This window comes from Phoca vitulina, unplaced genomic scaffold (genome assembly GCF_004348235.1).
Source record: "Phoca vitulina isolate PV1807 unplaced genomic scaffold, GSC_HSeal_1.0 scaffold12, whole genome shotgun sequence".
NCBI classification, from domain to species: Eukaryota; Metazoa; Chordata; class Mammalia; order Carnivora; family Phocidae; genus Phoca; species Phoca vitulina.
In genome coordinates this window covers 27880075-27893802 of record NW_022589715.1, presented here as the reverse complement: position 1 = coordinate 27893802, position 13728 = coordinate 27880075, and the positions used below count along the sequence as shown (strand labels likewise).

General features: G+C 43.5%; 1 protein-coding gene across 1 annotated transcript; it reads right to left on the bottom strand.

Moving 5' to 3' along the window:
* Positions 1-2140: 2140 nt before the first annotated feature.
* Positions 2141-4337, bottom strand: LOC116636381 (protein arginine N-methyltransferase 5-like). Its single transcript, XM_032411164.1, has one exon. The coding sequence runs from the start codon at positions 4335-4337 to the stop codon at positions 2523-2525; it is 1815 nt and encodes a 604-aa protein (XP_032267055.1). The 3' UTR covers positions 2141-2522.
* Between the last annotated feature and the right edge of the window lie 9391 nt (positions 4338-13728).

Genomic DNA, 13728 nt, shown 5'->3' with positions numbered 1-13728 from the left:
AAATGGAAAATAAAGCCACTGCAGACTTCAACCAGTGACAGTCTAGAGTCAAGGTTTACTTTCTCAGCTGTTACTTCAGTGCAACAAGGAATGTTGATCAGTGTCATGCTGCCCTATAAAATATGCTTATATAAGCTTGGACCGGCATTACACATCCTGTGAAAAGTCCAGATGGGTGCCCAGAGGCTAACCATCTCAAGGTCACCCCTGGTTACGTGATCCTTTTCAGTCTGCATCAACTTGGATGAGAGACTCAGTTCCTTTCCCTGGATGGATACAAATGTACACAACACACAGAGCCATACTCACCTGTGAAGTCTGTGTGAAGTACCCTTTACTGATGAGCTCATAAAGACAGATGGTATTAGAAAAAGTGAGTGCAAACAACTTAATAATAAATCCAGTATACATTATCAATTCTGTTTAAAACTGCATTGGTGCCAATTGTCAACAATTTTGTTTATATAAACCCTGTCATATAAAGAACACTGGACAAGTCACTTTGATTGAAAATATCTCCATCACTCATGGCCTTAGGTTCATTAAGCACTGTGCTTTCTAACAAGTTGTCTTTAGTAGTCAAATGTTCATTAAGTCTCCTACATATGAGGATAGTTATGTCTATGTCAATATCTATATCTGTATCTATATCTATAATTATGTCTATATCATAAACTTGCCTGCAAACAAATTCTAAACCAGCAGAAAAACACTGGATGCCTGGAGGTTTAGGAGAAGCAAAAAGAAAAAGCAAGAGGAGCTGGGGGGTGTGGGTGGAGGAGGGATGAGGTAAGGGAGGTGGGGAGAGCCACCACCACCAAAGAGAAAATGAAGGACATCAAAGATAAATTTGCCTCTTTCACAATCTCACAAGGGCCAGTCCTGAATACAGTCTCTACTGAATCCAGCAGAAGGTCCCTTTGCTCAGTCAAACCATCCTTGACACCTAACCCTAATCCCTCCCCCTTCCCCAAAAACCAGGTGGACCCCTGCAGCCCCAGGACAGGAAGCCCTGTGCAGACCTCTTCCCTAGCTCCACCTGCCCCACAGCCTTCCCTCTACTTGTCTGGGGACTCAGGCAGAGCACCAACTGCTCCAGGAGAGGGAAACAATTAGGGAGAGGGGTCCCCCTCCCTCTCAGCCTCAGGCTGCCCAGCCAGCACAATTAGCATAATTACAATATGTTCATCCAGCACCAGGATGAAAACTTATGCAAAAGGGGGATGTGTTAACACACTCAAGCCAGCCAAACAACAGTCGGGCTTTGTAATTAGCTAAACAGTTCCTCTTTTAGAGCTTTCTTGGGGTACTCCCAGGAAGCCCCAGGCTCCAGGCAAGGACTCAGGACTGAAGGCAGCAGTAGGAACCTTGAGTCCCTTCTTTCAGGGGCTGAGTCCCACCCCCTACTTCCTCACCCCCACCCCAGAGGTAGCATTTGCCTTTATGACATGAAAGGTCTCTAGACCTTTCCAGTGCACATCAAGGAAACACCTCTTCACCCTTCAACTGTCCCTTATTAACTGGCCTTAAGGGAGTCTCAACTTTCTGGGCTTCAAACCCTCATCTCCAAAAAGGGAAGATAATCTGTGCTTATTGTAGGAAATAATAGGATAACAGCTAGGAAACGTCTAAATAGCAAAATTGCTAAATAAATACCAGGTGGCAATGATGGTCTAGAAAGTATTTGTCTGGATTTGAATTATGAAAGATATTATGGAATATCTAAAGGCACGTTCTTGCCCCCTCAGGCCCAGAGTCAGTGATTTTTAGTATCTCCCTTCTGTAACCCTCCCCAGACCCCATCGGCATAGTTAGCACATTAACTCAGGAATAATAGACTCAGCTTCTCTACAGCATGTTTCCTAACCTTCTTCCTGTCACAGCATATACAGAAAATGATATTTGTAATAGCCCCCGGGGGTAAACAGTTGCTCATGGCAACCCAGGTCCCATCCTGTCACCCCCAAGCCTGATAGGATCAGGCTATAAATTCCACATCTACCCAACACACCCATGAGGCACTAATATGTCCCTCTATACTGCTAAGAAGCTCTGCTCTACATTTCTGGGTTTGTTCTGGTTGTTGTGTTGTTGGATGGTTGTTTTGTTGTTGTTGTTGTTGTTGTTTTTTAAAGGCTGTAACTTCACTTTATTTGTATTTCCTCCCACACAAAACCATCATAACAGGAACAGAGATGGGCAGGGAAAGGGCTGAAAATGTGTTCAATCCACATGTTCTCGGGGCTATTCCAGGGAGCGCTTGAGGCCGAGTGCCTGTTGGAGTAGCTTCAGATCCAGCACTAATTCCTCCCACCCTGGCCTGAAGTCTTCACAGATTGGTGGCTTGAGCCCTGCAATTAATTCTCATCCTTTGCCCACCTTGATGTAAGGCAGGAAAGCAGACTGAAATACTCCACTCTGATGGGCAAGGGGAATCACAACCCACAGATGTACTGCACTTTCTGTGCCACAGGAGCAGAACTTGAAGCTGCTTCCAAGGCTCTGAACACTTGCGGGCAGGGCTAGAGGCCGATGGTGTATGAGCGGCCTGTGGGGCTGTGAATAGCAGAACAGACTGGTGCTGTCACAGCCCACCCATACCACACCTTCTTGGAATTGCTGCACTGCCAGAAACGCACACAGATGGTCTGGCCTTCATGTACCGTAATGGGCTGCTTAATGGGGAAGAGGATGGGAAACCATGAGAACATCCCAGGACAGTGAGTCTCTGGACAGATACTCAGGGTGATGTCCTGATAAAGCACAGTCTCAAAGTAGCCTGCAAAGCCATGTAGCACTGTGTTCACCTCCACGGGAAACTCCAAGGTACAGTAGCAGTTGTTGTCAATCAGAGGATCTCTACTGGGATGGCTGAAGGTGAAACAGGGCTGGGGCGCAGATAGCTGGTGGAAGTTGTGTAGCCGCACCACATAAGGCATCTCAAACTGGGCCTCAGGGTCTCGGTCCTTTTCCCAACAGGGTCGGACCTCATTGTACAGCTTGGAGGAGGAGATGGGAGCCACAAAGGAGGTGTACTCCCCAGGGATGCTCACACCGTCATCTTTTAGGAAGTGTTGGGCTCCATCCAGGCACTCAGGTGACAGTTCGTTGTCAGCAAAGGAGCCTAGAAGCTCACTGACGATGATGTCTTCTTTCTCTGGAGCCACCCATTCCCGCATGTCCGATGAGACTACCGTCACCTGGCTTCCCCATTCTTCAAGCTGCCAGTTCTCTAGCGTCACCATGGCATTTGGGTTCTTCTCCACAGCGTACAGCTTTATCTGCTGGTCAGCCTGCTTGGCTGCCCGCAGGGAAGCGTTCACCAGGGGACCCCGGCCTGCTCCCAGCACCATTAGCACCTGCACATTGGTATCCTTCTCTTCATCTGGCACTCGATCTAACAGACATTTATAGATGGCCTGCTGATACTGAGAGTATTTGATGGGGTCCTTTCCAAACACTTCATATGTCTGAGATTCCAGATTGTCCATCAGTGGCTGGAGTGGGGACTGCAGATAGTCTTCATAGCCCTTGGCAAAGAGTTTGTAGGCATTGGGTGGAGGGCGGTTCTGACTCAAGTATTCCAGGTACTGGAGGTAAGAGCAGAACTCCTTCTCTGAATGGTGTTTGGTGCCTGTGATGATGAACTGCACTTCCAACTTGAGGAGCCAGAAGATCAGCCTCTGGTGAATCTTAGAAAGAACATGAAATCCCTTCTTATTGGTCAGGAAAATGCTGGTGGGGAGAATGGGTGCTTTGATGGGCTCCCCAAGCCAATGATCAATGACATGATTAGATGAGAGGTCAGCCCCAATTTCAAGAGCCACTGCAATCCTCTTGCTATAGTCACACAAGGTCTGGAAGTTGTGCCACCACATCCACGTCTTCTCCTCTCCACTATACTCCTCTGTGTGTGTACTTGGTGCATTCTCAATGATATCATCTCTAAGGTCCTCTGGAGCCACCAAGGGGACCCGCATCCAGAACATGGATGAGTGGTGGCCAGCGTGGATGTGGTTGGTCAAAACCCTGGCCAAGTTTGTGTCATCTTCCTGATTTAGGGGCAGTAGGAAAGCTGGAAGACCCAAATATGCCCCAAAATTCAGCTCCTGTAACATGGCCGCCTCGGAGTTCCTGTGGATCTTCTCCACTTTTGAGTCCCTTCCTGACAGCAGTAGGTCTGATTGTGTCTGGGGGCCAGACCAATTGTTAGCAGGTTCCTGAGTAAACTCCCTCTTGAAACTTGGGTGGAAGACAGGCACACAGAGGAAATCAAACCCCTGCCTCTCGGGGATGACTAGTCTGTCCCTCTTCGTCCCCAAGTTTGGAGCCCGCATTCCACTTGCGGAGGTCTGGGCCCTCACCCCTGCTTGGCCACAGCTCCCAAAGTGTCAGCTATTTCAGGGATGCAGTTCAGGTCCCTCCCACTGGACACGCGGCTCCCACTGGCACCTCCGACCGCCATCGCTGCCATCTTTTCCCTCTGGTTGTTTTGTTTTTTAACAGACATAACTCCCTGTAATTCTGGAGTCTATGGTGGTCCAAAGTAATTGCTCTCAACCTTGACTATATATTAGAATCACTAGGGAAACTTTTAATAAATACCAACACCTGGGCATCACCCCAAGAAATTCTGATTTAATTGGTCTGGGGTGGGGCCTCGGCATTAGGTGAGCCTGACGTGAAGCCAAGGTTGAGAACCACTGTTTCTCAAGCTTTAAAGTGCAATCAAATCACCTGGGGACCTTGTTAAAATGCAGATTCTGATTCAGCAGGTCTGAGAAGTGGCTAGAGATACTGCATTTCTAGTTATCTCCCAGGAGATGCTGATGCTATTTTCCACAGGCCACATTTGGAGAAGCATGGGTCTAAAGAAGTAAACTCAGAGTTGAGCATGCTTCCTCATCACCCCAAAGGCATTGCTATAACAGACTGCCAGGCTCCACCCCCAGAGTTTCTGATTCAGGGGGCCTGGGGTGGGGCCTGATCATTTGCATTTCTCACTTCCAGATGATGCTTCTGGTCTAAAGACCACATTTTTTAAACCACTGATCTAAAGTATTAGAAAGATCGTAACCTTTAGGAAGAAATGGGCCCTACCTAGCAGACCAGAGAAATTCTGGTGATGCAAACGCTAGAATCCTTCAGAAAGAAGGTCCAGAATAAAGCCTACCCCAAAATAATGAGAATAGGCTACCTCCTGGGTGGTCCAACCTGAGCACCTCTGACTTCCTGGAAAGGCCTGGATGCAGCCCTCCTGTAGAAGGTAACTTCCTCTTTGCCCTTTGTTAAGAAGGTTCAGAGGAACTCTGCAGGCACTCAGTTTCCAGGCACACTCTGACCTCTCTGGTGATTCAGTTCACTGGCTCTCAGTCCACATCCTCTCCCTGAGAAGTGAAAGAAGCTCAGCCCACCTTCCAAGCACAGAACATCCCATCCCATCCCACCACCCAGGAGTCACTATACTGGGAATCAGAAACCCTGGATTCCACCTCCCTTCATATTCCCATGAGTCTCAACATGAAAGAAAAGAATGGAGCCAAGGCAGGTTAAGAGAACAGAGGCTGGAAAAACAATGTACCCAAAGTGCCTCGGAAATGGCGCTCAGGGGCTCCTGGGTTTGCCAAACCTCATTTAATGGGCTGCCGGTAATTGACCGTAACAACTACACCCTAGCCAGTTTTCATCATTGGATCTGGACAGCTCCCAGGTAACAAGCTCCAACTGGGAGGGCTCGATTGCTATCAAGCCAGAGTGAGGGAGGCCTTCAGCTAGGTAAAGCTGCCGGGCTGGCACCAGTGTGTGTGTGATCCATGTGAGCGATTTCCAGCTCCCGGATGCCCCAGAAGAAAAGTCTGTTAGCACTGCAGCCGGAAAGCCAGGACAGGCCGGGGAGCACTGGGGCTTCATCACATGATAATCATTCGATAGGACGTCCTGCCCAGCCCCAGGGCAAGCTCACCAGGATTAGCACTGCTCTGTGTATGTTGGCAGACTTGATGTGCATCACAGGACCCACTGACAGCAGGAATTTGGTTGTGTGAATAACTAGAGTAATTAACCAGGGTCAAGGCAGGGTCTGGTTTCAGAGAAGCCTGCCTGGGGACCCACATCACATTCCAGACCCCCAGGATCTGGGCCCAGTTGCCTTATTCCTCTTGGTCCTGGCAGTCAGATGATCCTCCAAATGGAGTGCTGTTTAGCCACAGGTGCCAGGCTACCATTCAGCCCTCATATTTCCCTTCAGTGGACCCCTGAGTCTGTAATCACAAAGCAAAAAGTCCCTGACAACCAAGAAGAGGAATGTGACCTTATAGTGGGTAAACCTAAGACTTCAGCCAGATGGATGTTTATTCAAATACTGGTTCTAGTACTCAACTAGTTTTTATCCATGGACAAACTACTCAATCATTCTGGACCTCAGTTTTCTCATCTGTGAAATGGTAAAAAAAAAAAAAAAAAAAAAAAAAAAACAAAAAAAACACCTACTGTTGATGTTGTATGAATTAAAGAAAAACATGCATAAATCACCTGAAGCATGGTGGACAATTTACACTATTATCATTATTATTGTGATTATAGCTTTCAGCTAATTTTATTAATAGTATTACTATTCTTGGTTCCAACCTCTCTTCCTCACTTCCAGCAATGCTCTATAATATTTCTAAGTAGAGCAGCCAAGGAGGTTATTCTCTTGAACAAGACCTGCAGACACAAACAGTAAGTTCCAAAGAGAAATATATCATAGATTTCAACCCAGAAATCTAGAATTAAGTGACTTAAAGAATAAACTTCTCAATTCAGTTCCAACACCAACATTTATTGAGTCCCTCTTGGCTTAAGCTGGTTTGGGAGTTTAAAGGACCATCTGCCAACCAAACTGCCTCAATTGGGAGTTCACATGCAGGTATCTCTGTCTTTTGAGCCCTAAAACTAAGAACAACAGTAAGAGGGAGACTCACATAAGTAAGAGCAGGATTCAGTGTCTTCTAATCTCTCTGAACTTCTCCAGCACAAGAACCTTGGGCTGAAAACAACTTTCCCATGCAATAGATTTGGCCAATTCTGATAGGATTCACTAGAACCAACCAACTAACAGATGTTTCTTGAGTGAGGAGCCGTGAAGGAGTATGAAAGATCAACTCCCAAGAACTCAGCACACAAGATTCACAGATGGGACTGAGCTAGAAGAAATTACACTGCTGGAAATCCTGGGCCACAGACAAATGTGGTTCTAGTTCTACAGGTAGGCAGATTTGACTGGTAGCATTTCACCATAGGACATGATGAAATGGAGTTTGGGAATCATTTTTCAGATCATTGCGCTCAGGGTGGAATGGTGTGGCATGAAGGGAGTGGTAAGAAAGAGAAACCAAGCAGAGAGACCAATAGGGGTTTACAGCAAAGGGAGTAAATCACTGAGCCCATGAACATTTTGGGTTAATGGTGTTAATAGTTGGAACTCCCTAAGCAGTGATGGAATAGAGTGGACAAGATGGATGTGAGAGGCTCAATACAGTGCATAAAGAATGTATAGAAATTGAAATCCAGCAGATGTCTAGGATATCTAGCCCTAAATACTTCTTCCCAAAGAGCCTTTAATCCATAGGATAACCCAATGAAGTCTTGCTGAGCTTTGCCATATAAGATGGACATCTCTACCTTAGAAAGACTGTTTAGTATTGCCAGCATTAGCAAATAAAAATAGGAATAATTTTGGGGTGCCTGGGTGGCTCAGTCGATTAAGCATCTGCCTTCAGCTCAGGTCATTATCCTGGAGTCCTCGGATTGAGCCCCACATCGGGCTCCCTGCTCAGCAGGGCATCTGCTTCTCCATCTGCCTCACCCCCCACTCATGTTCTCTCTTGCTCGCTCTCTCTCTCTCTCAAATAAATAAATAATCTTTTAAAAATAAGAATAATTTTTATTTATTTTTATCTGAAATATAAGTTTAACTGGGTATTCTGCATTTTATCTGGCAACCTGAAAAATGCTCCTCTAAAATTTGAGAGTCAATTTTATTCTATTAAAGAGCTTTCCTATCAAATGATGACTAAATTCCATCCTTATTCTACAGTCTTAAAGTTAAGTACCAAAGATTGACCATCAGCACCCATTTTAAGGTTCCTCCTTTATTCTGAGCTGGACACCTCAAGCCCTACAATTGGAGAAATCAGCTTTCTTTCAATTCATTCGCTCAGCCTCGGGGTCCAATTATTAGAAGGATATTTTCAGAAGTAGAGTGATATTATATATCTTTACACTATTCTCTCTTTTTTTTTAAGATTTTATTTATGTATTTGACAGAGAGAAAGCAGGAAAGGATAGGCAGGGGGAGTGACAGAAGAAGAGGGAGAAGCAGGCTCCCGGCTGAGCAGGGAGCCCGATATGGGTCTCAATCCCAGGACCCTGGGATCATGACCTGAGCCGAAGGCAGTCACTTAACCAACTGAGTCACCTAGGCACCCCTCTTTACACTATTCTAATACCACAGCCAATGAAAGTCCCCCTATTTCTAAAGCATGAGGCTGGACAGGGAGAAAGCAATGCCGTAGGCCAATCATGGAGCTCTTCTTCCTACCCCCTGCTGTACCAAAAGAACCTTTACCTCTGGCAGCAAGGCTGCTAAACCTGGGCAGGAAAAAGGAGGCTAGACTCCAACCAAGTCAGGGATTTATGGCTGTTTGGGGAACTCCAGTGCCATGTGAACAAATTTTCGCTTAAAACAAATTAAAAAAAAAATGTCTTGCTATTCATCTACTGCTCTCACTTCTCAGGAAAGCAAATCCATGCCCTAGTTTACCCCCACTCTATAGCATCTGAGAAAACTAACCTTTCCTCATTTGCCTTGCATGCCAATTTTGGGTTCACAGCACACTCACTATAAATGAAACCATCAATAATCAGTCCCCATGTGAGCCCACAAACCATGAGACCGGTACCTATGTTCCTTATCCGGCTGCATGCATGTGCACACACACACACACACAAATGCATATGCATCCAAGCTTCTGGATTTTTCTATCACACATAGAGGGCTCTGTTCTCATGTTTACTACATCCCTCTCTCAGCTGGTTCCTGGTTAAGGTCCCATCCCTTCCTACTTGACCTTGGTATCATTTGGTAGTGACCTTGATCAATATTTGATCCTTGAAATGTATCTGCCCCTAGCTTCCACCAAAGTCTCTTGATTCTTTCTTCCCCCCAGATCTCTCCTTCTCTTCCTCTGCATGTCCCTTATCATAGTTCTTCCAGAATGTATAAAAACCAATAGCTTTCCTATATGAAAACAAGATGAAAAATAGGATGGAAGAAAAATTCCTTTGTCTGATAGCAAAAACAAATATAAAATATCTAACAACAAACTTAATGTGTAAGACCTATAAGAATAAAACTTGAAAATTATTGAATAACAAAAAAATTGAATATGTAAAATAAAACTTATTCTTAAATAAGAAACCTCATTACAATAAGGATGTCAGTTCTGATTTATCTAGTAACTCAATTCAATTCCAATAGAATTTTTTTGAATTTGATAATATAATATTAAAGTTCATCTGGAAAAATAAACATGTGGGAAAATTCTAAATAGGAAAGGTAATTGAAGATGACTCAGTCTTACCAGATATTAAAGTGTATTACAAAGCTAGTTATTAAAACAGTATAATATTAATGCTTGGATAGGCAGGCAGATGATAAGAATAGAAAAAGGAATCCAGAAACAAATCCAAACCTATGTGTGAATTTAGGGTATGATAAAGAAGACATTCCAAATTATAAGAAATTACAAGAAGGGACGCCTGGGTGGCTCAGGCGTTAAGTGTCTGCCTTCGGCTCAGGTCATGATCCCAGGGTCCTGGGATCGAGCCCCACATCAGGCTCCCTGCTCTGCGGGAAGCCTGCTTCTCCCTCTCCCACTCCCCCTGCTTGTGTTCCCTCTCTCACTGTGTCTCTCTCTCTGTCAAGTAAATAAATAAAATCTTAAAAAAAAAAGAAATTACAAGAAAAAAGTAAGAACAAAGGACATATATAGGCAGTTTCAACAAAAAGGTCACAAATAGACAATAAACATATGAAAAGATAATCAACTCCTCTTCTGTTAAATAAATGCAAATTAAAACAATGAGATATCATTTTTCATCACCCAAAATAAACTATTTAAAACTTCTAAAATATACAGCACATATAAGGCAATGAGAAAAAAGCACACTCATACATTTTGTACTTGAGCATTAAATTAATACAGCAATTTTGGAGGACAATTTGATAATGCCTATGAAAATTTTCAACATACTTGTCCACAGACCTAGCAATTCTATGTCTAAGAGTTTGTCCTATGAATAAACAGTACTTGCCCCATTGCACAAATGTATATACAAGAAAGTTAGCTGGAACATATTATAACACAATGAACTACTAACACAACCTAGATATCGATTAAAGGTTAGGGAAATTATGGTGTCATAAGTGGAGTACTATACAATCAGCAATAAGAATGAGGTAATTTTAAATATACAAACATGGAAAGATGCCAAAAATATTTTGTAATGTGAAAAACATGAGTTACAGAACAATTTGTACAATATGGCCATATGGGTACAATATTAAATGTGCACACATACATGTTTACATATGTAGAGAAAAAAAGTGTTGAGGAACTATCCCAGAAGGCTTCTCTGGGAAAATGGGACATGGGATGCTAGAGGAGAAACTTGCTTTACACTCTTCTATACAGTTTTAGTTTTTGCTTTTTTACTACAGGTATGTAGTACTCTTTTGATTAAGAGAAAAAAAAAACAGCCTCATTCTATTTAAGTAGATATTCCCTAAGGTTCTGACCATGGATGTCTCAAGTACAACTCAACCCAACATCAGTAACATCAAATTGATGACAGAAATGTAGAATTTTTCAATTCTTGAACTAAAAGGAACTTAGATGCCATCCAGTTTAAACTGAGGTCCCACAGAAAATTCAATATTTTCCAAAATTCCCTGTCCTTATTTTAGGACCTTTGTGGTATCCCATCCCCCAAATCTCCCAGAGTAGAACATGTGTAGCATGATCTCTACTTCCACACTGACAGGATAAGCTCTCCATGGCAGCTACTAGCTTCAGCCAGCCCAGCCTCTCTTACAAACATTCCCCACATCAAAACAGCAGTTGTAAAGTATAGTTGTCCTCCCTCTCCCTTACCCACGGAGGATATGTTCCAAGACCCCCAGTGGATGCCCAAAACCACAGCTAGTACCAAACCCTATATATAGTGTTTTTTCCTATACATACTTACCTATGATAAAGTTTAATTTATAAATTAGGCACAGTTAGAGATTAATAACACTAATAACAGAATTATAATAATATACTATAATAAAAGTTATATGAATATGGTCTCTCTCTCAAAATATCTTACTGTACTGTACTCACCCTTCTTGTGATGATATGAGATGACAAAATGCCTACATGAAGAGATAAAGGGACTTAAACGATGTAGACATTGCAACATAGTGTTAGCCTACTATTGACCCTCTGATGATTCGTCAGAAGGCGTATCATCTGCTTCCAACCATGGTTAACCACAGGTAACTGAAACCTTGAAAGCAAAACTGCAGATAATGGGGGGAGACTACTGTATTATGTTTCTTTCCCCAGCATATTCCAGACTGCTTTATACATACCTCCTTGCCTATAGTTTCTTCCTTCGCAAGCATTCTCTACTTCGCACTTTAGAACCATGTGGGGAGATGTAAAAATCCCTATGACTAGGTCACACCAGGCCTATTAAATAGGAATGTCTGGGAGTAGGAGGCATGTTCAGGAATCCTGAAAACTACCCAGGTGATTCCAATGTGCAGCCAAGGCTTGAGTACCTTCCTCCAACTTCCTTCTTCAAGTAATGCCTATTAGTCCTTAAAGACCCTCTCTAGGACTCCTCCCTGATCTGACCTTGACCCTATTCACCCTGTACATATTTGTACCACTGGCCTTTCCAAATGGAATTGAGAACAATTTTTCATGTCTGTAAGCTCCTGGGCGACAATAGTAATATCTTACTCTTCTTTGAACAGCTGGTGTTTATCACAGGTGACACATAGTAAATGCCTAATAAACATTTGTGGAACTGAACTCCCTCCCTCACAGCCCCCATGAAATCAATTCATCTTCACATGGTCCCTTGTATCAGATCCCTCCTTTCTAAGCCCACTGCCACATCATCATCTCTACCTCAACTGTTATCATATCCTTCTAACTAGACTTTCTTTCTCCACTATCTCTCCTCTCCACCCAGTCTTTCCCACATCTTCCTATATGCTGGTACAGATCATATTATTCTGCTAAAACTTATACAGAATCAAGTCCAAGTCTATCACCAGGTCCTCCCAATCTGGCCAGAATAGTTACCCTTTAGCCAAATTATCTGAACCTTGGAAATTAGGGAAGAAGATCACTGCATGTTTTCTTGAAGTCATCCTAGAGCACTGTGAAAAAAGCCTGCTTTGGGGTTATCTGATGCTCTAGAGAAATGCACATTTTATTCAACTTAACCATTTACCACTGATTCTGCCTCAAATTCTATAAACTTGGGTGAATGTATATAAAACTGGCAAGCTACAAATATCCAGCATAATTGCAAATAAATTCTGTGTGGTAGAGAAAACAGCTGCACAGGTTACGGCATTATAGCTAAGTAGGATGTTAACCAGACTCATATCTAACTGCAGTCTCCTCGCAGCATCCCTTCTCTTATTATTTAGGCTTTAGTCTCTCCAATTCTTTGAACCAGTTTACCACTCTGCTGACTCCCCAATTAATGAGTTAAATAAATCTTTGACGTGGGCTTATCATATATTTGCATGAGAATTTATCTTTAAACTTAAAAAAAAATTATATCCTGACATTTCATAGCAGAAGCTCAGCCACACTGCATACTTGCCAGTGCAGCTTCACACCTAGAGGCCTTTGCTCCTGTCCTTCACAGTAACTCAAACTCCACACCTCGACCCAACACATCTCCAAATCTTTTCTTTCAAGGTTCTTCCCACAGTGTCCCTCTTTGTGAAGACCTTCCTGACCTCTTAATCTAATTTATCTCATTCTTTGTTCCGCCTGCAGTTGGCTGGTCCATATTCCTGTGGTGGTAACTCCTGCTCTGAATTTTACCTACTCAGTTGCATGTCTTTTGCCTACCACAGCATTCAGCTCAATGCCTGACCAATAAATGTCCACTGACTATTTGTCTAATTGGGAATAATCAGTCTTAAGTAACCCACTATTTCAACACTTGACTTCAGCCAAAATCTAAGCAATCCAATAGATGGTGTTTGGGGTGTTTCCAAACTTTTTTAAAAACCACAAAAGATGATTGAAATTGAACAGGCATTTATTGAGCACCTTCTAGGTGCCAAAAGCAAAGATGAATAAGACTTGGAACTAGGTTATCCTCTCAGGAGTCACTAAACTTGCTTTCCAAGCCTTCTGTGCTCTGTTTAAAAACAAACATTAAGTCCTAAATGAGTTACTGAGAGCTGCACAGGCTAAGTTTACCAAGTGTTTTCCTTGGCCTGTAGGGTCTTCCTGAGGTGGAGGCACTAGCAGCCACAAGGGCTCTCGGTCAGCCGTGGCCCCCAACCTCCCTGGGGTGATTTGGCTCACGGGAGAAGGTAGCAGCCCCCCAGTGGGAGCTCCATCAGGACCCTGGGGACAGGACATGGGCTAAGCCCATCCTCAG

Coding starts and splice junctions, on each gene's coding strand:
- LOC116636381 (XM_032411164.1), bottom strand. CDS start 4,337: ATGCGGGCTCCAAACTTGGGGACGAAGAGGGACAGACTAGTCATCCCC.